General features: G+C 39.5%; 1 protein-coding gene across 11 annotated transcripts in view; it reads right to left on the bottom strand.

The window, feature by feature from the left end:
- STAU2 (staufen double-stranded RNA binding protein 2) overlaps positions 1-27297 on the bottom strand; it is a 360539-nt gene that overhangs the window by 155950 nt on the left and 177292 nt on the right. For all 11 annotated transcript variants that reach the window (XM_062188357.1, XM_062188348.1, XM_062188355.1 and 8 more), the window contains one exon: positions 21618-21678. In XM_062188357.1, coding sequence (XP_062044341.1) covers positions 21618-21678 — 61 coding nt within the window. The remainder of the gene's footprint in view (positions 1-21617; positions 21679-27297) is intronic.

Below are 27297 nucleotides of genomic sequence, written 5' to 3'. Positions count from 1 at the left end.
CTTCACCCTGCCCCTCCCTGACCTCACCTGTATGCCCACCTGCCAGACTATGTAACCTTTGGAAGTGAATAAAAGGCCTGGAGCATGGTGGGCCCTGCCTTTGTTGTTCCACGCCTCTGGGCATGCGATCTCTGGCCACCTGCTCTCTGCTTTCCTGCCCAAGCTAAGCTACCTGTGGCTGAACCTAACTGCACACTTGCTCCATGTGGCTCCCAGCCTGCTTTCTGCCTGGTATGGACCCACCTTATGTTCCTAGAATTCTTTTTCCCCTAAATAAAGCCTTCATGTTCATGTGTATTTCTCTCACTGAATAAATCCTAAAAACTTACCATCTTGTCTATTTATAAGCAGCCGATATTTAGAATTTATATCTAAATATATGGCAAGAACCCTTGAAAATATTAATCCTAAAATAATTAATAAAATTTTGAGTAAAGGCCTCCGATTTCATTTGGTGACCACGAAAGGGCCCCAAATGAAGGGGCCATGTATTAATATTTGTTTAATTGATTTAAAAACCGGCAACATAGTAAGCAACAGCTTCTAACTTTGCTTATCTTTCTGTACCACATCCCCCTCCTCTCAGGATTTGCAGCTTCCCTCAAAATGAGGAACCAGGCTGTAGCGCTGAGTGGCCTACCATGGCCAGGCAGGCTCAGCGCAGCTTGGTAGGAGGTGGTTTCTGACTCTGGAACAGATGGGGTGCCACCAGGTACCGCTGCCACCAGTGGTGTGCACCTCACTCCCCACTCCTGCTGCCAGCATAGCCGTGCTCAGCCCCTGCTGCCATGGTGGGTGAGCTCCTGCAAGAGGGGAGGAGGTGGACACCAATGAGATGGGACCCACAGTTGCTGATGCTGCCCCCACCGCCACCTGTGGCCCACGCTCGGCCCACCTCCTGCTGCTGCCACTGGCCTGCCCAGGTGGGGCACACTAGCCTTCCGGCCCTCTGGCCTTGCAGCAGGTGCTGCCGCAGTGCGCTTTTGAGGGAGAGGCAGAGGCTGGCACAGAGGTGACAGATCAGCAGAAAGGAGGAGCTGCCCAAGCGAGACCCAGGAGCCCAGCCGCTGCCACCATTTGCTTCCACCTCCCACTGCTGCTGTTGTCACGGCAGAGGTCCTTGGCATCCCCACCACCTCCACGCACGTGCACTGGGGCCCTCCCACAGCCACAGAGAAACAGTGTGCACTTGTTCTCATTGCTGCCATTGTCACAGCAGCAGGGTAGCAGCCCCTGGCGTCCCTGCCGCCTTTGTGTGCACACTCAGCTTCTCCCACAGCAGCCAGCACTGTCATCTGTGGCACAAACACCATATGGGACCAACTTCCTGCTGTGGCTCTGCAAACACCGCGCAGCAACACTCAGAGCTCAGGGTCCCCACCAGTGGGTGCTGGGCAGAGTGCATAGGATGGGTGGGCCCTGATGCCCTCTTTTGTCTTTGGCAGGAGGCCTGTGCTCAGCTCCAGTGGCTGCCAGAGTTGGAGCAGCTGCCCCAAGTGGCTCTGCCTGCCTGCAGCTCTGGCCAGTCCTACCCTACCCCTACCTGCCTGAGCAGCAGCAGCCCACAGCTCTGGCCAGCCTTTCATTCAAAGCAACATGTAGTTTTGCCCCTTTAGCGAATGCTCAGCATTTTTGCTACAGAGCTTAGGTGGCTTTTTGGTTTCTCTAAGTGCTTATAGTTTTGGGGAAATGCAAAGATTGGTTTTTCCTTTAATTGATTCTCACTGTTATTGTGATATTAGTGCTAATAAAGTTTGGGCAAAATGGCGCCAGGAAGATTTTCACAGAGAGCCAGTTTGTAAAAGTCCATCGAGATACAGATTTCCAAATTATTATTTGTTTTGTTTTTTTTTTTTTTTTTTGACAGGCAGAGTTAGACAGTGAGAGAGACAGAGACAAAGGTCTTCCTCCCATTGGTTCACCCTCTCCAAATGGCAGCTACGGCTGGTGCACTGTGGCCGGCGCGCTGCACCGATCTGAAGCCAGGAGCCAGGTGCTTCCTCCTGGTCTCCCATACGGGTGCAGGGCCCAAGCACTTGGGCCATCCTCCACTGCACTCTCGGGCCACAGCAGAAAGCTGGAATGGAAGAGGAGCAACTGGGATAGAATCCAGTGCCCCAACCAGGACTAGAATCCGGGGTGCCGGTGCTACAGGTGGAAGATTAGCCAGTGAGCAGTGGCGCTGACCCCCAAATTATTCTTAATGTGTTTTAAAACTTACAAATTTTTTTTGTTTTATGGATAGGTTTAAACAGTACTAAAAATTCTGGTTTGCCTGGTATCTTTGATTTTCAAATCAGGCATACTTTCAATTGGTAGCTTCTGGCTGGGGAGATGGTTTGGTTGCCTAGTAATCTAATAGCATGAGGAAGGCAGAGCACTAAACTTGGCAGAGGCTCCACTTCCTGTAGTGGGGGTGGAAATTCCATCCCAAGATGGCGGCCTCCATCAAAAACACAAAGTTGCCAAGATTCAGCCCCCATAAAGGATACAAGGTCACCAAGATGTTGGCCCCCATGGTACCTTCCACCCTTACAAGAAGATGGGGGACAGACTCTACCCCAAGATGGTGGCCCCCATGGTCTTCCACATGCCTGACAAACAGTGACTTTTAATCACGGGTTCTTTTTAAAATTATAGTTTGTTATTTTGGCTTTAACACTAGTTTATTTTTTTAGCTTTTTGTTTTGGCTTCACACTGTTCAGCTTTAATGCTGGGATTTTACTTTAGCTTATTATTTTGGTTGCATGTTGATTACAGCCTTAATGCTGGTTTTGATTAATTTTTTAAATTTTTAATAGTTGTTTTGACTTTACACTGACTCTCTTAGCCTCTGAGGTTCAATGTCTCGGGTACGGCAGGTCTTCTGAGATTTTATCTTGGACCAGGTGGTATTCTTTTGACCTCCTGAGATTCGAAACCCCAGGAGTGACTGGCAGTCTGGGATGACATTTCTCAGACTAATAATAATAATTAAAAGGAGAAAAAATTAAAAAAAAATCCAGTGGGCTGGTAAAATAATGGACCCCACTTAGTAAACAAATGGAGACTCTAAGGTATCAAGATTGTGGCTAATGTAAAGTATCTAAGTCACATGCTTAAGGATAATTAAGCTCACAAAGAACTCTGTTTTTATCTTCTCAAGTCCTACAAAGAAACTAGCTGTATAGTTCTATGTACATTCCTACAGACTTGCCTCTAAGGGTACAATTTAAAAACTTACCATGGGATCCCAAATCCCCTTGAGTTGGATGGTAAAAATAGCATATTAAGTGTTAAAGTGATCATATAGATAGGATTAAGTGTTTAATAATAATAATAGATATGATTAAAGAGAAGTAAACGCTCCAACATGGAAAGCAGTCCATAGAGCAGACTCATAGAATGGTAACTGCTTTAAGCAACAATCTGACCTCAGAGTCAGGCCTAAAGGTGTTCTGATCTGGCTGAAAAGCCCATGAGAGCATTTCAGGCATAGAAAACCAGGTCATCAGTATAAAAAGTACTCCTACATGAAGGACCTCTATAGGTGAGAACCCAGTGGAAAGATGTGGTCATCAAAGAAGGATGTACTTTTCTCTGAAGGGGCGAGAGAACTTCCACTTTGCTTATGGCCTTGTCTAAGTACTGATGGAGTTTGTGGATTCAAAAGGCTTCTATAGTCTAGGCAATTCATGTCAAGAGCCTTGGGTTATCACTGACATCATATATATGAGTGTTTATTATTAAATTAACAACAGGAGTCACTGTGTACTAACTTCCCATGCAGGACCTTTGTCCTGAAAGTGTTACAGTATTACAATTAATGGTAAAACATGTTCTCAAAGATTTACTTTGTTTTAGGGTGCTAAGTAAAAGATATTATGTCTCATAAGTTTTAGTTATGTCTAAATGCTTGTAAGGGATTTGTTATTCATAGGTATTTCTTTAAAGTTAATTAAGTGTCTCAAACATGGACTCTTGGATACATGTCTCCCTGTGATATTCCTATCTCATATGCTTTAAGGTCAAATGGAAAGTACAGAATGGTTAAAGGCCTCAGGACTACGAATGAGGCAGATGAGACAGTTGTTTCAATGCACTGTATTGTGTGTTAAGCCTTTACCTGAAGGTTAATTTCTTCTGCATCCATTAAACCCAGAATCTGGGAAAGTGAGGATGCAGAATTTCCCCAACAAAAGCTCAGGTTTCTAAATAAGAGGTAATTACTTGGAATATATTCTAACCCCAGGAAAGCATGTTCTTTCAGTCAAGAGAAAAGAAGCTATTCTATGTATAGGATCACAACAGACTAAAAAGCTGGTAAGAGCATATCTGGGAATGGCAGGATTCTGTGGAATATGGATTCCAGGATTTGGATTCCAAGCCTTTGTATGAAGCTTTAAAAGGCCCTGACACAGACACACTGTGCTAGACAGGGGAGCTACAAAAGGTGTTCCAAAGAATTCAAGAACTTTTAACAGAAGCTCCAACATTAGGAATCCCTGATTAAGCCATTCACCTTGTTTACTGAAGGATCCCATTCAGACCAGTTGCAGCTTAAATGGAAGGAACATTATTAATAAAGCTAGCCAATTTCATCCCTACGGTGGCTAAAAAGATGAAGCTCTCTGTTTCTTCAACCTGCCATCAAGGAATATGAAATTTCACTGGAAACAGTAGTGGCCAAAATTTCTCACTTCTCCCATCTCAAAGCTGAAGACACCAAATCCTGCTGTATGGTTCTTGGGGAATGTGGTTTCACAACAGAAAAGGTAAACCAAGAACAGCAAAGACTACCTCACCAATGAAGCTCATGATCATAAAACAGGAAGGAGTATCATCAAGGGGAGTGGGCCACTATGCTAAATCTCCATTTCCCCAGAGGAACAGGCCATCCATCCATAAAAACCATCCAAAAGATGGGTTCATTTGACACAGAATGTGGGCAAGTTCAAGCCTGAGGGCACTCCTGGAAACATGGAGAATTTGGTGGTAAGTAATCCACAGGAACCTAATAGTTTCATGGAAACAATAAGCTACAGCATAAACCAGCTAGTTTTCTTGGGGTCAGAATAAACCACAAAGAAACAACCTCAACAGCCACTTAATTCTATCAGACTGGGGATAATTTATGTCACATAAAAACAAGAGAGCAATTGGTCAGCAACTAATGGAGCCTGCTGAGTGTGATAGTAACAGGAGCAGAAAGTTGAGCAGAGATCAGAAACAGACAGTCATCAAGAGCCCTACTAAACCCACTGTCATCCCCAGTGATGAGCATGCTCAAAAATGCAACATGAGCCAGGCATGTGGCACAGTGGTTAAGACAATGTTTGGGACACTTGCACTCTGTATCAGAGTTCTGGTTCCGCTCCCCATTCCAACTACCTGCTAATGCACACTCTGGGGTACAGTAGTAGTGTCCCAGGTTGTGAAGTCCCTGCCATCCACATGAAAACACAGATTGAATTCCCAGGTCCTCGCTTTGCCTCAACCCCATTCCAGCCATAGTGGCATCTGGAAAATGAACCAGTGGATGGGAACCTTCTTTCTGTCTGTTTCCCTCTCTGTGTCTCTCTCTCAAACAAATTAAAAATAAATAAATAATAAAAAGAATGTGCCCTCTGGAAGCAATATCAGAGGCTTCACACTGCAAAACAAACAAACAAACAAAAAATTCACAAAGCAGTGTAGCCAAATAAACCACAAAGATAAGCCCAGCAGATGGGGAGGAATCAGTATCCAGAGCTGTTAGAACATATTGCCTAAAATGTCCAGTTTCCAATATACCATTTTGGAACACGCAAAGAAACAGGAAAATGTGACAAACAACAGCAAGGAACAGCTGGCAACAGAAGCAGATGTTGTAGCCGATGCTGTGGCTTAGTAGGTAAAGCTGCCGCCTCCAGTGCCAGCATCCCACGTGGGCACTGGTTTGTGTCCAGGCTGCTCCACTTCTGATCTAGCTCTCTGCTGTGGCCTGGCAAAGCAGTAGAGGATGGCCCAGGTCCTTGGGCCCCTGAACCTACCTGGGAGATCAGGAACAAGTTCCTGGCTCCTGGCTTTGGATCAGTCCAGCTTTGACCTTTGCTGCCATTTGAGGAGTGAACCAGCAGATGGAAGATTCTCTCTCTCTCTCTCTCTCTCTCTCTCTCTCTCTCTCTCTGCCTCTGCCTCTTTCTAACTCTGCCTTTCAAATAAATAAATAAATCTTTAATAAAAAAAAAAAGCAGATGTAAACTCTCCCCAAATGGATACATAATTTTAACACAATACCTATCAAACTCCCAACAATATTTTTTGTAGGGACAAAATTACTTTAAAATTTATGTGGAACAGTAGAGGAAGAATAACCAAAATAATTTTGAACAAAGAAGAACAAAGTGAGAAAGCATCATTTCTCTAGTTTCAAGACTCATCATGGGGCTGGCACTGTGGCCACAAAAGCTAAGCTTCCATCTGTGGTGCCACAGCATTCCATATGGGCGCCGATTCAAGTCCTAGCTGCTCCACTTCTGATCCAGCTCTCTGCTAATGTGCCTGAGAAAGCAGCAGAGGATGGCCCATGGCTTGGGCCCATGCACCCATGTGGGAGACCTGGAAGAGGCTCCTGGCTTCAGATTGGTACAACTCTGGCCACTGCAGCCATTACAGGAGTGAATTAGCAGATGGAAGACCTTTCTCTCCACCTGTCCCTCTCTCTGTAACTCTGCCTCTTAAATAAATAGATAAAATCTTTAAAAAAAAAAAAAAAAAGACTCATCATATAGCTATGGGAATCAAAACTGGTTTTGGCAAAAATGCTAACCACATAGATCAGTGGTAAGGAATAGAGAACTCAGAATTAAACCCATACGAATATGGCCTGGTGATTTCTGGAAAAAGTAAACGAATTCAATGGAGGAAAGACAGCCTTTTCAATACGTGTTCCTTGGATTTTCACAAGCAAAAAAAAAAAAAAAAAAAAAAAAGTGAATTCAACCTAAGTGTCACATTTTATACAACTATTATCTCAAAAACAAGCTGGAACTTAAACAAAAAATATAAAATTACTAGGGAAAAAAAAACAAACAGAGCCTATCTCGGATCCAGGACTAGGCAAAGAATTCTTAGATTTGACACTAAAAGCACATTTATAAAAACAAAAATAAATAAATAAGATCCCAACAAAATGAAAAGCTTTCTGTGTAAAAGACCCTTAAGAAGATGAAAATATAAACTATAGACTGGGAAGCTGGACCAAAAGTGGAGCAGCCAAGACTTGAACTAGTACTCTAATATGGGATGCGAGCATCCCAAGCAGCGGCTCAACTTCCCTGCAACACAACCCAGCAGGTGCTGGTTTTTGTCGCACTTTTCTAGGAGCACTGGACAGAACTGCCATAATCTGGATGCCCAGGAGTTGCTGGAAACTAAGAGTGGGGCTGTCTCCTGTGACTAGCAGAGCTTAGCATGCTCCAGATAAGGCACACAACTGAGGTTTTCCTTCAGGAGGAAGGCAGAGGAATGAAATGTGCATCTCACAGTCTGGCTCGTTATAGGATTGCCAGAAGGTCTGAACTGGGGTGCTGACAAGCAGCCTGCATACTTTGGATGGCCAACTGGCTGCTGAGGAAGGGGGAGACAGAGCAGCTCGCTGCTAGAGAGCGGCATTATTGCAGACTCCAAGGGAAAGCAGAGATTCCCAACTCCTGAAAAAGAAACTGACAAGTCCCTGTAAGAAGTCACACCTCCTTTAGGGTTCCAAAGACCCCAGAATCTTATTCAAGCTGATTGGTCAGAGTCTTCCCCTGTACAAAGCTAGTCCATCAAGACTGGGAGAGGTGCTTTTTTTTTTTTTTTTTTTTTTTTTCCAAGTACATACTTCCCAACACAAAGTTATGAGACACATAAAGAAACAGGAAAACATACCCCAAGGAAACCAATCCTAAAGAAATGGAGGTATATGATCTTCGATATGGGTACCAAGACTAAAAAAACAGGGAAAGGACTTCAACAAAGGGCAATGTGAAAACTAGATACCCACATGCAAAAGAATAAACCCAAGTACTTATCTTATGCCATACATAAAAAATAACTCAAAATGGATTAGACTTAAACATAAGATCTAAAATTATAAAAATCCTAGAAGAAACATAGGGACAAGCTTCATAATACTGTCTTTGTAGTGACTTCTTAGTCATGACCCCAAAAATGCAGGCAACAAAAGCAAAAATAAATAAGATACCAAACTACAAAAGCTTCCACACAGCAAAGAAAACAACAAACTAAAAATGCAACCTCCAGAATGGAAGAAAATATTTGCAAAGTACACATCTGAAACAGGGGTTAACCTTTAAAATATATAAATAACATCTACAAGTCAACAGCAATAAAAGACAGTTTAAAAATGAGGAAAGCTTAAATAAATATTTCTCCAAAGAAGATATACAAATGGCCAATGAGTATATGAAAAGGCACTCATTCAGCATTAATCATAGGGAAATGCAACTTAAAACCACATTAAGATATCACTTTATACCTGGCAAGATGATCATTAAAAAAAAAAAAACAAAAAAACAGAAAATAACAAGGGTTGACAAGAATGTGCAGAAATTTTAACAACTGTGGGAATGTATCATGATACAGCCACCATGAAAAGCAGTACAAAGTTCCTTAAAAAATCAAAACTAGAACTACCATATGTTCCTGAAATTTCACTTCTTTCTCCAAAAAGAACTCAAAATAAGATCCCAAAAAGATATGCACACTGCCATAATTATAGTGGCCTCACCTACAATAACCAAGAGATAGAAACAATCTACAGGTCCACTGATGGATGGATGGATGGACAGAAAAAGAAACAGTGGTAACTGTACATACAACAGAATATTATTAGTCATAAACATAAAGAAATCCTTTCCCTATTTCCCAAAGGTTCTCCAGTGTTGTACCCCTACTCCCACTTCAACTTCCCAATAGTCTCAGTCTACTCACAGTGTAATACAATAGTGTGGTTCTTTTTTTCCTTTTTCTTTTTCTTTTTTTTTTTTTTTTGGCAGGAGTAGGGAGAGTTGAAGAACAAAGGAAATCCTGTCACATGTTACATGAATGAACCTTGAGGACTTTATGCAAAGTGAAATAAGCCAGTTACAGATCAACAAATAGTGCATCATTCCACTTATAGCAGGAACCTAAATTGGTCAAACTCAGAGAATCAGAAAACAGAATGTAGGTTACCATGGGCAAGGGGGAGGGGGAATTGGGAAGTTACCGGGCAATGGGTAAAGTTTCAGTCATGCAAGATGAAAAAGTTCTAGAGCTCTGCTGTACATCACGGTGCTTATACTTAATAGTACTGTACTGTTCATTTAAAAATTTACTGGGAGTACATCTCATGTGTTTTTTATCCCAACAAAAAATATTAGTTAAACTTTTAACTGGAGAAGGAAGAAAAAAAAGTCTGACATTCTATAATTACAGAAAACATGACAAAATAAAGATCACAATAGTAACAGTAGTAAATGAAACAGACTGGGGTTCAGCTATCTGGGCTTGAGTTGGAGCAGCAGATAGCCTCTTTATCTCTTTAAAAAAAAAAAAAAAAAAACCCACCCTGTGAAATGAATTAGACTAGAGGAGCTTGAAAATCTCTTCCAGTTCTAGTAGTCTATGAATCATCTTAACACAAACCAGAAAGCTTGGAATAAAAGAATATAGTTGAATAACATCACTCAAACAGCCTGTTGAGTGTTTTTAAAAATGGACTATTACTAAAGTTTTTTAAGTCTTAAAAAAATCAAGCAATGCAGATGTCTGTTCCACTGATGTAATAATGGTTAAAACAAACATTTCACATAGTTTCTCAGCTATTTAGTGTTTTTACACAATCCACCCAAAAATCAATCTGATATCTGAAACAACAGTTTGGATATTTTCCATGTTATAAAACATCCTAAGTGTTTATTCAAAAATATTCTGGTACATGACGTATAAAAATCCGTTTAAAAAGATGCAAACTTAATTTCCGTGGAATTTCTTTAAAACAATGCCTTTTTTCCTTAATGATCAGCAAGTGATATTATCTAGAAATAAATGCATTCTGTAGCAGCAAATGCACACAACATGGAATCAGAAAACCTAAGTTCAAGTTTCATTACCTCCAACTAAATGAATGTCTTTGGACACGTTATAAAAATCACATTAGTTTCAGTTTTCCTGTTTGCAAAATGAAAGGCTGGATATTCTCCAACTTTCATATGTAAAGCTCCATATATTGTTTTTCTTCTGTGCACACAAAATTTCATGGATCTGTCAGACAAATTTCACTAAGTATCAATTAATCACCTTTCAAAGATGGCTAACCTGAGATTTCACAACTTTCTGAAATAGGAATCCAAATAAAATTCTAACCTAAAGCAAAGAAATCTTCTAAGAGTAAATTACTTACTTCTATTAAGTTGTTGAAATATCGGGGTGGGGGGAGCAACACTGTGGTGTAGAGGGTTAAGATGCCACCTGAGAAGCCGGCATCCCATATGGACACCAGTTTGAGTAATGGCTGATGGTTTGCTCCAGTTCCAATCCAGCTCCCTGATAATATGTTGAGAAAAGCAGTGGAAGATGGCCCAAGTGCCTGGGCCCCCATCACCTAGGTGGGAGACCCAGAAGAAGCTCCTGGCACCTAGGTGGCAGATCCGTAGGTAGCTCTTGGCTCCTGCCTTCAGCCTGGCTTAGTCCTGACAATTGTGGCCATTTGGGAAGTGAACCAGTGGGTGGAAGATGTCCCTCTTTCTGCCCCTCCCTCTCTCCCTCTTTGTAATTTTGCCTTTCAAATAAATAAAAATAAATCTTTTTTTAAAAAAAAAGCTGTTGAAATATCAGTAATCCCACCCATTACTCTACTCAGTCGAGCATCACCAAGCTGAGAGTTAGAAGTCTTAATAATAGCTAAATATCTAGGATTCTCTGTCAACCAGGCTGGGGAGTTGCTAATTGATGTATATTTATAATATACAAAATATTATATTCACACAAAACATGGACCACAAAACATGTGATCCACTGAAGGCATATACCATGGTGGTCCCACAAGACCACCATGCAAACACATTTGTTCTTATACAAACATAAGAACAAAGCCACTTAACAAATTTCTCAGATTGTATCCCACTGTTAAGCAACAAATGTCCCACTTAAGAGTATCAGTGGAAAAGAAAGGGAAAACGCATTGTATTTCTTTCATCTGTTCAAATATCAGGCACCAGCAATGTCAGGGACTATGAGATATAAATACACATAAATAAAACTCCACCTGGGTCTTCCATGTGGGTAGCAGAGGCCCAAACCCTTGGGCCATCATCTGCCACCTTCTCAGGCACAGTAGCAGGAAGTGGGATCACAAACAGTTACCAGGACTGAAAAATGTCATTCCAGTATGGTATGAGAGTGTCCCAAATGGTGGCTTAATCTGCTGTGCCACAATGCCGAGACTTGGTGTATTTTTTAAAATAAAAAACAATTTTTTTTTATTATGTTGTAATACAGCAGGTCAAGCTACCATTTAAGACACATTTATCCTATATTGCAGTGCCGATTTGAGTCCCTGCTGCTCCACTTCCAATTCAGCCCCTTGTATATGTGTCTGAGAAAGCAGTGAATTCTGGCCCAAGGACCTGGACCCTGGTCACCGACATGAGAATTCTGGTAGGAATTGATTCTATTTGGCCTGGCCCCACCCCGACTGTTGAAGCCATTTGGGGAGTGAACCAGTAGATAGAAGATCTCTCTCTCTCTCTCTCTCCACCCCCCTCTATATGTGTGTGTAACTACCTTTCAAATAAAATCAATAAATCATCTTTTAAAGAGAAATCACCAGTAACGTTAAAAACAGTATACTGCAGTCAGTAAGCACTTAGAATAAAGGAAGCATGAATGATGTACTCATACAGAGAAGTTTTAGGGAAACTGTCACTTGCATTCCTGAATCTTAACAGCCTTCCTAACACAGTTTTTCACTCCCTGTTTCAGTGCTCTATGGTCAGTGCTTTGACAACTCTTCGGTCTCTTATTTATGATGTCAAGGGGATTTTTATTTTTCAATTATTTGTACTCCATATAGTATATGCAAGAGGATCAAAGACCAACCATATCTTCATTCACATTTAAAGTGACTCATGTGAAAACTTAATGAAGACTCAATGATTAAAACTGCAACAAGAGGTCTGGCATTGTGACATATCAGGTAAAGCTGCCGCCTAAGGTACCAGCACCCCATATGGGCACCAACTTGTGTCCTGGCTACTGCACTTTCACTCCAGCTCCCTACAATGGCCTGGGAAAAGCAACAGAAGATGGTCCAAGTCCGTGGTTCTCTGCTATACACGTGGGAGGTCCGGATGAAGCTCCTGGCTCTTGGCTGCAGCCTGGTCCAGTCCCAGCTGCTGTGTCTATCTGGGGAGTGACCAGCAGATGGAAGATCAATCTCTCTCTTGCCCTCTCTCACTCTCTATCCCCCTCCCTCTCCTTCTGTAACTCTTTCAAATAAGTAAATAAGTCTTTAAAAAAAAAAAAAAAACAGCAAACTGGTTTAAAAAAAAAAAAGCATGGTATATGAATAATCAGATGAACAGAATAAAATAGGGGGCCGGTGCCACGGCGCAGTAGGTTAATCCTCTGCTTGCGGCACCAGCATCCTATATGGGCACCAGTTCTAGTCCCAATTACTGCACTTCCAATCCAGCTTTCTGCTATGGCCTGGGAAAGTAGTATAAGATGGTACAAGTCCTTGGGCCCCTGCACCCACGTGGGAGACCAGGAAGACGCGCCTGGCTCCTGGCTTTGGATTGGCGCAGTTCCAACCGTTGCGGCCATTTGGAGAGTGAACCAACAAAAGGAAGACCTTTCTCTCTGTCTCTCCCTCTCACTGTCTATAACTCTACCTCTCAAATAAAATAAATAATCTTTAAAAAAAAGAATAAAATAGAAAATCCAGAATAAAACATAACTAATACAGAATCAGTATATGATAACAGTGAATTTTTAATTAGTGGAAATACAGTTGGATTCATATTTTCAGTATAAATCTCAATAGATCGAAGATTTAAAATTTAAAAAAATGAAACTGGATAAATTCCAGAATATAACAAAATAATTTTTTATAATCTCAGAATGGGAAAATAATTATTGATTATACCAAGATTATAAACACTATAAAAGAAAAACTTATTTAAGAGATCATTCAAATATAGCAAAAAGAAAAAAAGACATATAGGCTCACACAGAGTCCTACCAAGTTAAAAAAAAATAGACCAACAATTCAATTCTAAAATTAGATATGATATGTCAATAGATGAGTTTATCACTGATAATATAGAAATGGCTAAAAAATGCACAAAGACTATGCTCAGTTTCATAGGAGAAATGCAAAATAAGATTATACTGAAAACTAAATTTCAATTATTGGATTGGCAAAAGATCCAAAAGTTTGCTAGCATACCACATTACTTAAGGCTACAAGAAAACAGGAAATCCCATATATTGCCAGTAGGAATATAAATATAAAATATAAAGTGTCTATTGAAGGTAATCTGGCAACATCTATCAAAATTAAAAGAACATTTATTCTTTAACTTAGTAATCCTCTCTTGAAGGAATCTAGCCCCAAGACATACCAGTATACATGTTAAGTGACCCATGCATGAGTTTTTTACAGAGCAGGATTATTTATAATGGAATAACACTGTAAACGATCTATGTACCCATCAATCAGAAGCTGGTTAAATAAGACAGACACATACCCAGAAATTCACAAGATACCTCAAAAGTATTTGAAGAAATGGAATTAAAAGGTAAGTTTATTTTAGTATAATATACATTTCTCAACACGAAAGGACCTTCATGTCATTTAATGGCAAAAGAAAATCACAAAGCAACACACTTATCAGGAATGTCAAGGGATTCTATACTTATTTGAATTTTCTTGTACACATAAAGAACGATTCTAGAACAATATGAGGATATTTCAAAGAGTTTATAGAAAATTGCTCTAAAAGGCAAGCTTATTTTGGTACAAAAAGTCTTTTAAATCCACACATACTTTTTAAAATCCACACATGCATTTTTCATAAACTTTTTGAAGACCTATCATGTGAACAAACACAAGAAAGTACCCAAACGTAAGTTCTCTGGAGGTCAGGGCAGAAATTGTTCTAATGACGATGAAAGTACAGGGAGCTGTATTTTTTTGCATTTCTTGATTTTTTTTTCTCATTTAAATTTTAAGTGAAAAGAAAAAATTAAAAGAAGACTATGACCTAATGGAATTTGAACTCAACTTCAATTAAATTCATTATCAAGAATAAAATCAAAGGTAAAAAAAAAAGTGACACAAGATTTCTACTGCTGGCCATAAGAACTGTATGCTTTAAAGGGCTCTCCCACTACAAAACTACTAGAATTTCCTACACATCTGAGCTCCTTTTCCACTCAAAAGTGGATTCCCAGAAACTCTTAGATTTGTGCGCCAGTAAATAGTTAAAAAATGTTCATACTGACATTGCTTGTATAGACTGCACACATCTAATCCAAATACTCCCAAATCTGAAAAGCTCCAAAACTTTTTGAGTACTGACACGATAGCACAAGTGGTAAATTTCATACCTGACCTCAGGTAATAAGTTGCAGTCAAAACATTAAGTGCACTAAGAATACTGTATAAAATTAATCTTTATGTGTATAAGACATATATTAAGCAGAAATAAATTTTGTGTTTGGACTTGTGTATCATCCCCAAGATATCTCATTATGTATATGCAAATATTCTTCAACCTGAAAAAATCTGAAATCTGACACACTTTTAGCTCCAAGCATTTCAGCTATGAGATATCAAAATAATAATAATAATATTAAAAATATTTGGGACATCAAAAATATTCCAAGTGTGAACCATTAGGATAAAGGATATATCATTATGGAATATTCACAGCATGGATGAAACACTATATGTAACAAAATAATCTTTAATTTCAATGATGGGGCAGAAGAAAGTTCTAAGAAGACAATAAATAATATGATGCTATTTTTCCTAAAGTTAAAAAAAGTAAAACTAAACAAATACTGTTAAAGACTCATATTTACTTATTAAAACTATAAGGAATAGAGCCTGGGCAACTATGCAAAATCCAGAGAGGGTGAGCCCGTGTTCTGGGGAAGGCATGGTAAGCAGCAGACTATGAATGAGGGGGTAAGGTGAAGGTAAGCACACTGGTATGTTCCAGTTCTTCAACTGGTGTTGGGTTTGTGGGTATTTATTTTACTATCATGCCTATAACTGGTACAAGGTTAAAAACATTGTACATCATCAAGTATTGCCAATTTTTTCTTTAAAAAAAATAGGAAAATTTAACATTCCTTGGTAAATTGTTAATTTTGAGATTTTATAAAACTCCACCTTTCTAGATAAAAATAAATGAGTAATTATGAGAATTACCCTTATGTTCTCATTATACTTATTATACAATATGTGTTTGATAACAGAAAATCAATAGAGTACTTCTTACTTTTCAATTTCTAAGAGAAATTTGTTTCTCATCACTATGACTTGGTCCTACTTTTGAAAACACTAACTTCATATACTTTTAATCCCCACAGACCTCTTAGAATAAAGATTTCCAGATTTCTATACTTCAGAAAATGAAACTTCAGGCAGATTTGACATTTCCTCTTCTTGCTTAAAAAAAGGCAGAAAGGTTTCCCAGGAGATATTAATAGACTGATAATTGTGCTGTCTGATATATAAAATTTATGTTTAAATCCAGAGTATGTATTTCAGGCCAAAGTTTCCGTATCTGTGTTTTAAATATACTAGATTTTTTTTTTTTCTGATTACAGAATCAGTGTATGTTTAGTATGGCAAACTAATCTCTTCCATTTTCCCATAATGCTTTAGTGACACTTAGAAAGAAGTAGGCCTAAGCATTGTGTGCTTATGACTAACCCCCTTCACAAAGGCAGAAGTAACTCCCAGTCCTACCAGCAAACATGTCAGGACAGGCTTCCTCAAGAGGTGTAATTCTTTTTAAATCCCTAACAATTTTTATGGATCCAAAATTATATCACATTTATTTTGTCTGAACTTTCTTAATTGCTGGACAATTTTTCACTATTTATTGTCTTTCCTTCGAAACTGTTTCCTGAATGCCTTTGGTCATTATTCTACTGAAGGGGGGGTGCCTTTTTTTTTTGTGAATTGACCTGTATGTATTCTTTGTAACCAGTTGCTATATATGCTGCAATTTATACTTTTTATTTGTCATTCAGGTTTTTATTTTCTTATACTGTTCTCTGAATTCATTTTTAGTTTTATGTATCTAAATCCATCTTTTTCTTAACGGTTTTACCCTCTGCTCTTATGCTTAAACACACTCTCACAGTATGATGAACAAATGCATCTGTAAATCACGTGGTTTACTTTTTCAAAAAAACTCATCTGAAATCTCTTCTTGTGTGTAAAATGTCAGGCAAGTACTTAAAAATCATAAAAACTTAAAAATCATTAAATATTTCTTGAGAATATTTCAGAAAAAATATGCTATCTCTGCTACTCTATAAGGATTTGCCTTCTAATTTCAGATTACTTATCCTTTAAATGAGTTATGACTTTAACAATAACCAGCATGATTAAAACAGAAGAAAGCTTAACAGCACCTCTAACTTTCGTAGATTCAGTGGTTTTTAAAAGGCAGTAACTTAGGGCCCCTACTGTGGTGAAACTAGTTAAGCTGTCACCTGAAATGCCTGCAACCCATTTGGGCAGCGGTTCCAATCCCGACTGCTCTATTTCCATCCAACTCCCTGCCAATGCACCTGGAAAAGCAGCAGAGGACAGCCCAAGTGCTTGAGCCCCTGAACCCACATGGGAAACCAGGATGCAGTTTCTGGCTTTGGCCTGGCCTAGCCCTGCCTGTTGCAGCCATTTGGGAAATGAACCAGCAGTAAAAGATTCTCTCTCTCTCTCTCTCTCTCACTCTCACTCTCACTCTCACTCTCACTGTCTGTCTCCCTTCCTCCCTCCCTTCCTCCTTCCAACTCCGATCTTCAAATAAATAAAATGTCTTAAAAAAAGAAGGTCATAACTTCACACCAATCCCGCACAGCCACCAATATAAAAGGAAGAGATATCTGCAACATTTAGACCTTTCTTTGTTTGTTCAGGTGAGGAAAAACATTTGCATCTACAGTCATGCACCACACAAGTAACCCATCAATCCTCTACATAAGATCACTACAAACCCCCCCACCTTTACATTTGCAACACAGTACTTATGTCTACATAAATAATTAAGCTATTTAAATACAAATATGATCACTTAAATGTATTAATATGAAACTAAATTTATATTTAAATCCAACTAGTTCCAACTACTTGAATTGTCTCATTACAAAATGGTTTCTGTAATGGGAGACCCAAAAGTTCAGGGAACTCTCTGAAAGCACTCTTTTAGAGGGCTGGTGTTGTGGCATAGCAGGTAAAGCCTCCACTTGCGACCTGGCATCCTATATGGGCACCAGTTCAAGTCCCAGCTGCTCCACTTCTAATCCAGCTCCCAGCTAATGCTCCTGGGAAAGTAGCAGAAGATGCCCCAAGTGCTTGGGCCCCAGCACCCATGTGGGAGACATGGAAGAAGCTCCTGCTTCCTGGCTTCAGCCTGGCCCAACCCTGGCCATTATGGCCATTTGGGGAGTGAACCAGTGGATGGAAGCTCTCCTTCTCTGTCTCTCCCTCTGCCTATAACTCTTTCAAATAAATAAAGAAATCATTGTTTTAAAAGAACACTATTTTAAGAAAGATTATATATTAATTTATTATCTTAAAAGTACAGCCCTCACACCACTCCCCTTAAAAAAAAAAAAAAAAAAGTAAGAGAAAAAAGCAGAGGCTGCAAATGTCACCCTCGGTCCCAGCGTCACAGCACTGGAACAGTGCAGCCTTCAGTTTCAGGAGGCACGGTGTTCAACAATTCATGCCCATGACATAAGTGCTAACACTTCTGGCAAGTCAATTAAGATCCTGAAAAGGTCAATGATAACTCTATCCCATCTCAAAAGGATTTGTCTTGGGCTATCTGTAATGAACCTAAAAGAGCCAGCATATTTCACAGGGGCTAAATAAAACTTTTCAAAAGGTTAATGGAAAAATATTTATGTGAAAAATGCCTCCAAATAATCTTTTAGTGGGTGGATTCGGCACATACCAGTGAATACCTTTGAGCTTAGTCCAATTTTGAATTAAGCTAGAGTTCACCTTTAAGAAACAATGAACCTGTTTTTAAGTAAAACCCTGTATTAATAAGAAACATGGAATGTGACTATGAAAGAAAGATATTATCAACTGAACTGTATCTAAATATTTTACAAAGTTTTCCATGAGCCGTCAATAGATCTTTAAAATGCATGATCTTTTTAAAAACTTGTTAGTCATTCATCTGTAAAAACCTAGCTTTTCATGTGTATGCCAAGCATAAAATTGCCCCATGCTAAATTTAACACAAACCTCACATTACAGAGTTATGTGTTCTTGTACTTCAATATAATTATGACAGTGATTCAAAGGGTAAAACACAGAATCGTCTAGTTTCTTTGCATTTTACTACAATGAAGAAAGCCTGAGAAGCATGAAAAAATTAGGTCCATATTTTAAATCTGCAGGCAATCATGCCAGGAAAATAAATTGAGGAACCAGGCTATGTAATCACAATCACTTGCAAGACCATTTAAACTGTTCTTTAGTAGTAATTGTTAGCAGTTTCTTATGACTGTAATCTTTTAAAAAGATCTTCCACTTGAAAAATTAAATGCACATGTACATTAACGCTTTTTGTCTACTTATAGTTAGGTGCTAACTATACTAGATTAAAACTCTCTTCTTTTCCCTTTCCAATTCTGGATTCCTTTCGTTTAATTTTTGTACTTATAGTTTCAAGTTGATTTTATACTATTTATCCAAATGATAGCTGGCTAAGAAGTGTAATCTTCAAAATTACAATTCTGAAGTAATGCAAAGTTTAACAAAGAAAACACAACGAATAGAGCCACTTCATAATGATTCTGCTTTTCACAAATAAGCCACCTCTTCAGATGGTATTCCAGGATGGCTAAGAATTATACAAATGTGACATAACTGAAGGCTCTTGACATTATAAACTGACATGTGTAATTCTTAACAGAGTACACTGAAGATTAAGATGTGAAATGAACTGTTCCCAGTCAGACAATGTGCCCGCAAGATAGACAGTGCTGGCAATCACAAATTCCTGTCTTCCCCAACATGATGCCACCCCAAGAGAACTCAGCAACTTCTAACACAGGTATTCTTCGCTGGACAGACAACTCTCAGAGAGTTTCTAGCTCCAGGAACTGATTAAGTAGAAGAGAAGTTAACCTCAATGTCACCATGATATATGAATTCAAATTAGTTTTCAGGTAATTGATTCATTACCTGGACGACCAATTCCTAAGCAGAGACCAACTTTTTCCAAATGTATTTAAGCAGCTTTGAGCTGGCTCCAGGAACCCCACAGTGAGCCCTAGCTGCAGAGAAATGAAATAGTTACTAAATTTCAGAGCTCTGATCCTCTTTGCTAACCGGAAGCAGCACACCGGAAGCAACACCACTCTTCATTTAGAGGAGACTTTACGTCATTTTTCTTTTAGTTGAAGGGTAGGGAGACATTTTTATTTCAAATTCTCAATTTGTATCACTGTAGACCAGAAGAATTCCTAAAGTGTTAACAGTTCGGTTAAGCTTTAAGCTCGCTTCCAACAACTTTACTGCTGCTAACTTTATGTCTAAGGAAAACCTTTTAGCATTCTTACACACTTCTGATCAGTTAAACTCATTGGTCTCTCTATGATAACCTTTTCCGTACCAACAAAAGAGTTCCAGTATCCATTAGCAAGCTAAAAAAAGTAAAAGGAAAGCAACAAATATACAATGATAAGGGTCAAGATATCTTGAGCCTGCAGGTTATCTGTAGTGTGATTTCATGTGAAAACTGTCTAATTAATAATTATCAGACTTCCATATTCAAATACATAATGCTTATATTCTCCCAAAAAATGTCTAGTGCCAAAATGTAATTATTCAAAAATAAACTATACATTCTTTGGTTACTTTGTATATGCTAAAAGTATTTGACAGATAAAAAGTAGAATTTATGCAAGCCTACACAGAATTATACCACTTTTACAAAAGTGGGACAGACAAGATGGAAGGAAATCAGCCTTCATTATGTACAGGCATTCTGCTAAGTACTTTACAGAAAACAGCAACCAATTTAATGCTTCTTACATTCCTTTACTAAATAATTATCAACCAATACATTCAAACATCAACAGAATAAAACACAAACTCTAGGACTCCTGAACTGATTCCACTTTTTTCTAGGGCTGTGTGCTAGGCCCACCACATTCATCACCCCTATGTACAGAGTCCAACAGCTCAGAGGCACATTAAATTACTCCCAGAAAGTAACCCAAGAACACCATTACCTCACGGAAATATTCTTTTCAAGAGGCTAGTTTTGAAGATCCAAGAATTCAATTCTTATGAGTGCACTTTGATAAGATTTATTACTATTTTTATTTCATACTTACATCAAGAGTTGTTAATACCATACACTAAGAATCCTTCATTATGACAATTTGTAGATTTAAGTTTTTTCAGTATACAGAAGTTGTAACAGGAAGAGAGATAGTGTTAGAATTGAGCAGCCTGAGCATTTTCACTGGCTGAACATTTTGATTCATTGGTTTACAGTAAAATGGTCAAATTTCAGTGACACAGACTTTTCAACAGAAGGTGGGAAAGATATTAAAGAAAAATACCTCCAATGCAAAGAACCTCGATCATACACATTTGAAAAGAGAGGCAATCTGACAGTATTAGAAAGTGGGACACAACTGAGCAACTTTTTCACTGACTTTATGAAATATTAAAAATTCTAGTGACAGAAAAATGTGGAGAATGCTCATGGCAATGTTAAGTGAAATAAGAGAATAAAAACTTTTATCTATAATTATATAAATGCCCAGGTACATAAATTAGAACTGAAAACAATTGATTTGACAGCATCATCAGTTTATAGATAACTGCTGCTTCAAAATAATCTTTATATTAGAACAACACGGGAGGGCAGTGGAGGACGGCCCAGGTGCTTGGGCCCTGCACCCACATGGGAGACCAGGAGGAGGCACCTGGCTCCTGGCTTCAGATAGGTGCAGCGCGCCGGCCGCAGCGCGCTGGCTGTAGTAGCCATTTGGGGGTGAACCAATGGAAAGGAAGACCTTTCTCTCTGTCTCTCTCTCTCTCACTGTCTAAATCTGCCTGTCCAAAAAAAAAAAAAAAAAAAAAATGACAACTTAAAAAAAGAATATCATCACCTGTGTGTTAAATGGTACTCTGCAAGGAATTAGCCACATTAAGGATATGAATGTTTGTATTATAATTTTCTAGTTATTCTGTCAGTTTCAGAAAAGCAAACACCACAACTCCCCTGTACTCTGCCCAACATTTAACACACCAATACCCAGTGATACTTGGTCATTGAACCACTGATGAACACCAAGTACAGATAACATAAAAATGAAAACTTACTATTGTTTGCTGGTTCAGGAAACCCAGCCTTTGGACCACTCCATCCTTTGTTTTCCCCTGTCTGAGAGATTAAATAAAAATTATTTAAATCCAGAGAAACAGGCTTATTCAAAAGAAAAAAAAAAAGACACATCTAATTGAGTCTTCAAGCAAGCCAAGGAAGGATGTATCACATACGTGTTCTTCACATTCTCTCTGTCTCTGACCCTGGGACAATGGCTCTGAGAGTGAACAGTACAACGTCTTCTATCCTTTTCTACATTTGAGTCTATTTCTAAATCTCCTTCTGCTTACAATTTTAGGCATCAAGAAAGCCTGATATTCAGTGTGTGTGTATGTGTCTGCACATACGCATGTCTGTAATATTAGTAATATATTACATACATGTAATATAGTTATAATATAGAAAATTTATAATATAAAAATGGGCTCCAGGTATGTGATTAAAAATAATGATTATTCAAATAGTAAATCATCATCATCATCACCACAAGTACCAGAGTGTCAGATTATCAACAGAAATGCTATTATGTCCATTCCAGAACAGTCCTATGATAAGTACCACCAAATATGAATACTGCCAATAACGTACACAAAAAACTGAAAATGAAGTCTCAACTTTAAGCAAAACATTTAAGTAGCACTGTGACTTTTGCCAGATGATCTCTGTTTTTGTATAAGATACTTTCTGACAGTTTGATGTAGTAAATATTCTAATCAAATTAATAAGTGACTTTAATTGGCTATGTTTTCTTTCTGTAGAGCTAGTATTACAGATACAAAGTAACCCAGGGAAAAAAAGCTTATTACTTTGTATCAGCATTTTGTTATCAGATGCAAAGGTCACATGGATAAATTAATTCCAGATACAAACACAAAATACAATTCTGTCAAGAGGTCTCCTAATGCTCAGTTAAAAAAAAAAAAAAAAAGTGTTCTCACTGAATTCTGTCCTATTCATTTTCATTACGTATCGTAGGGTGACTCAAAGAAAGATATAGTAGCAAAGAAAACAAAGAATCCTAGCCGGCGCCACGGCTCACTTGGCTAATCCTCCGCCTGCGGCGCTGGCACCCCGGGTTCTAGTCCTGGTTGGGGCGCCAGATTCTGTTCTGGTTGCTCCTCTTCCAGTCCAGCTCTCTGCTGTGGCCCAAGAAGGCAGTGGAGGATGGCCCAAGTGCTTGGGCCCTGCACCCACAAGGGAGACCAGGAGGAAGCACCTGGCTCCTGGCTTTGGATCAGCATGGCACACCGGCCGTAGTGACCATTGCGGGTGTGTGTGTGTGTGTGTGTGAGACCAACGGAAGGAAGACCTTTCTCTCTGTCTCTCTAACTCTGCCTGTCCAAAAAAAAAAAAAAAAAAAAAAAATCCTGAAAAGTAAGCAGAGTGCTTAAAAAAAAAAAAGAACCAGCCGTTTCCTATAAACCAAGAAGCATCTTTTTTCTTCCTTTAGTTATTTCTTTGTACCTCTTTAAAACACATTCCTACCTTCCTCCACATTTGCCACCTAAGAGATCACAGTTATAACCTCTGGCTAGAAAATGCCAACACAGGCATCATTCACAAGACAGAGAGTGCTGTGTCATAAAACAGACAAATGGTAGTAGGAGCTAATAGCTGCTAAGACTTGAAGTATGGTTGTAACGTACTTGTGTTCTACATGGTTATGGTTCACCTCATTTTTATCATCACACAGCGTAGGTAAGATACACAGTATTAACATTCAATTTTACAGAGACACAAACTAGAGTTAGAGAAGCCTGATAATCAATCTAAGGTCACACAGTTAAAATGCAAAGGTGCCAGGACATCAACCCAGGTCTTACTAATGGAAAAGACCATAACCACATCATCTTTGTATTAGTTTCACTATTAGGAAAGAAAGAAGCTGAAGAAAAGAATAAATAGAAGAGCTATGAATTGAGTATAAACTGTGCATCTAAGAAAGAAAAGAAAAACACTCAACTGAAGAACTGGGTTTGGGAGGGAGGGAGGAAGGGAGAGAGGAGGGAGGGAAGGAAGGAAGAAAACGAATGATCAAAAAGTACAGATGGCCAAGCTAGAGGAGGAAAAACAGAGGGGGCATGTTTCTCTCTCCCCAGTCACCCTGAAACAGCATCCTGTAACAAGCTGATAGAGAACAGGCGCCACTTTGGACATATGTAACAGCTGCAGCAGTTCTTGTTTGTGCCCAGAAACCAGTCAAGTAGAGATTCCTGAGTATGGTGGGGAGAACAGACAAGGGGCTTGGTGCTCATGACTGTGGGAGGCTTGTGTGCCAGGACTGTGAAAACACTGAAGCTGTGCGGGAGGACACAGGGTATGGCTGGGACTTGGGCAGTCCCTGTGGGAGGATCCACATGGTCTGGTTATCTGGCAAGGGACATTGCTGGGGAAGCTGAGCTTACACTGAGAACCGCACAGATCCTTTGTGTGGTCCTTGTGGCAGAGAGGACGAATAATATACCCACTGGGGCTAGTGCCCAGGCACTGGTCTTCGAGGAGAGGAGCAAAGATGAATCTACAGCAACAGACAAGAACAAACCTCCCCTCTGATTGAAAAAAGATAAAGAATAAAAAAAGATTTACCACGCCAAAACTGGGTGTGTTACCTCAGACACACCCTTCACCCTGGAGCACTTCACAGAACTCCTTGGCCACACTCACAACAAGTATTCACTGAAAGTAGACACTCCACTAAAAAAAAAAAAAAAAAAAAAAAAAGCCACCACAGTCTGTGTGTGTGTGTGTACAAATTGTTGAAATCTTTACTTAGTATATAGTTGGTCCTCTGTGTATAAAATTAATTGAATATGAATCTTTTTATTTGACAGGTAGAGTTCTAGACAGTGAGAGAGAGAGACAGAGAGAAAGGTCCTCCCTCCGTCGGTTCACCCCCCAAATGGCCACCACAGCTGGAGCTGTGCCGACCCGAAGCCAGGAGCCAGGTGCCTCCTCCCAGTCTCCCAGGCAGGTGCAGGGACCCAAGTACCTGGGCCATCCTACACTGCCCTCCCGGCCCACAGCAGAGAGCTAGACTGGAAGAGGAGCAACCGGGACCAGAACCCGGCACCCATATGGGATATTGGCGCCACAGGTGGAGGATTAACCAAGGGAGCCGTGGCGCCGGCCCCTGAATGTGAATCTTAATTGAGAATGGAACTAGGGTATTGGGGGGAATGAAAGTGGGTGCGGGAGGGCGGGTATGGCAGGAAGAATCACTATATTCCTAAAGCTGTACTTATGAAATCTGCACTCATTAAATAAAAGATTTCTTTAGGGGAAAAAAAAGGTCACTGGAGATATTAATGAGGGGAGCACCAGGGACAAGAGCAATGTAAATACTAACAAGAAAGCATCTCCTGGAAAGCACAAAGAACAGCTGATCTTCCAAATCTTTCTTTCTGGATTTCACACTTAGATCACTTCCTTTACTTCTTTTTTTAAAAAAGATTTATTTATTTATTTGAAAGTCAGAGTTAAACAGAGAAGAAGAGGCAGAGAAAGAGAGAGAGAGAGAGAGAGAGAGAGAGAGAGGTTTTTCCATCTGCTGCTTCACTCCCCAGATGGCCTCAATGGACAGAGCTGGAACAATCTGAAGCCAGGAGCCAGGAGCTTCTTCTGGGTCTCCCATGCAGGTGCAGGGGCCCAAGCACTTGGGCCATCTTCCACTGCTTACCCAGGCCACAGCAGAGAGCTGGATTGGGTAGAGCAGCCAGGACTCGAATCAGCACCTATATGGGATCCTGGCACTATAGGCAGTGGCTTTACCTGCTATGCCACAGTGCTGTCCCTCCTTTATTTCTATAAACATTCTTTCATTGAACTTCCATCCTTTGATCTCTGATTTTTCCCAGCCTATCACACTATTTGTAGTTTACTTTCTTATCTGCCTCACTGAATTCCGTATCATTCTCCTTCCTGCTATCAACTATCTACCTGTTTGGCCTTCTATAGACCCAACTTGTAAGTCCCTAATCATAGGTCAACCAATCTGCTTTGTTTGCTTCCACATTCAAGATTCAAAGGGCTGGTGCTGGTGCAGTGGCTTAGTAGATTAAGCTTCTGCCTGCAGCACCGGCATCCCATATGGTGCTAGTTTGAGTCCTTGCTGCTCCACTTCTGATTCAGCTCCCTGCTAATGTGCCTATATCCATTAAACAAGAGTAGAGGGCTATAAAAAGGAATAGTCTAAGAATGAGGAAGAGTTCAATAGGTGAAGCAAAACTTTTGAAGAGTGACTGGAGAATAAAGCTAAAGAAATCTCCTAGAAAACAAGACAAAGGAAAAAAGAGAAGAAAAGAAATCATAAGACTATCTAAAAGACTAAAAGGTATCCCAGGATAAAAAATAGTACTCTGAGAGGAAAGAAATTGTCAATGGAAGAACCTAAGAATTGAATTTCTGGATTAAAATTCCAATTCCTGGGGCTTCCAGCGTGGTGTAGCAGGTTAAGCCTCCACCTGCAATGCTGGCATACCATAAGAGCACCAGTCTGAATCCCAGCTGCTCTATTTCTGATCAAGTTCCCTGCTAATGTGCCTGGGAAAACAGAAGATGGCCAAGTGCTTGGTCCCCTTACACCTACATGGGAGATCCAGATGGAGTTATAGTCTCCTGGGTTCAGCCTGGCCAAACCCTGGCTGTTGGCAGGCATTTGTGGGGTGAATCAGCAGAAGAAAGATCTCTTTCTCTTGTTCTCCCTCTGAATATCTCCCTCTAACTCTGCCTTTCAAACAAATAAAATATTTTTTTAAAAATTTCCAATGTCCAACATAATTTATAAAATATACACATCACAGCAGTTATCTATGGAATTTAAGAACTTCTATTAAAAGAGTTAGAAAAGCATAAGGGGAAGAGAGAAAGACACAAGTTTCATATTTAGTCTGAAGAATCAGAAGTCCTTGGAGTTTCCACAGCAATGTTGGGAGGCACAAGGCAATGGTGCGATGACTTCAAAACTCTGTGGCAAACTTATTTCCACTTTAGTGTTACATCTCAGAAAAAAAAACTATTAAGTATGTAGAAAATGTAAAGATATTTCAGATCTATAATATCTCAACAACAACAATTTACATCCCATGTACCTTTCACCAGGAAGTGCCTGAAGTAAAGACTACATCAAAACAAGAGAGTAAAATAAGAATGAGGGAGACTGTCCAGAAAATAGCTAATTCCACAAAGGATATGCAAAAGAAATTTTTAGGATATGGTGAAGAAAAGAATAAAAGCAGTATTTCTGCAGCAAACCTATCATTCAATCAATCCACCACATTAGAAGAGGAGGATAGAGAGTTCCAATAAGGAGATCAGAAACAGAAACTATAAGAGAAAAATATAAGAGATGAAAATTAAGATTGATGTTTTTATTAATAGACTGGACACAGGTGAAGAAATAATCAGCGATCTTGAGGATAAATCAATAAAAATTATTCAAACTGAGACGCAAAGTAAAAAAGAGTGCAAGAAGGAACGGGAAATCCTTGAGCTATAAGACAAACCAACATGTAATGTGTACACAACTGGAAACTCTGAGGGGAAGAGAGAGAAACGATGGAATAAGAAGTGTTAGAAAATTTGTAAAATAACGGAATGGCAAGAAATTCCAGATCCAACATGCTCGAAAACTCCAAGCCAGGTAAACAGAAAAAACAAAAAAACCATAAACTGAGCAGA

The sequence above is a fragment of the Lepus europaeus genome, chromosome 4 (assembly GCF_033115175.1).
Source record: "Lepus europaeus isolate LE1 chromosome 4, mLepTim1.pri, whole genome shotgun sequence".
In the NCBI taxonomy this organism is placed as follows: Eukaryota; Metazoa; Chordata; class Mammalia; order Lagomorpha; family Leporidae; genus Lepus; species Lepus europaeus.
The sequence above is the reverse complement of the archived record's forward strand: the minus strand, read 5'-3'. Positions and strand labels throughout refer to the sequence as shown.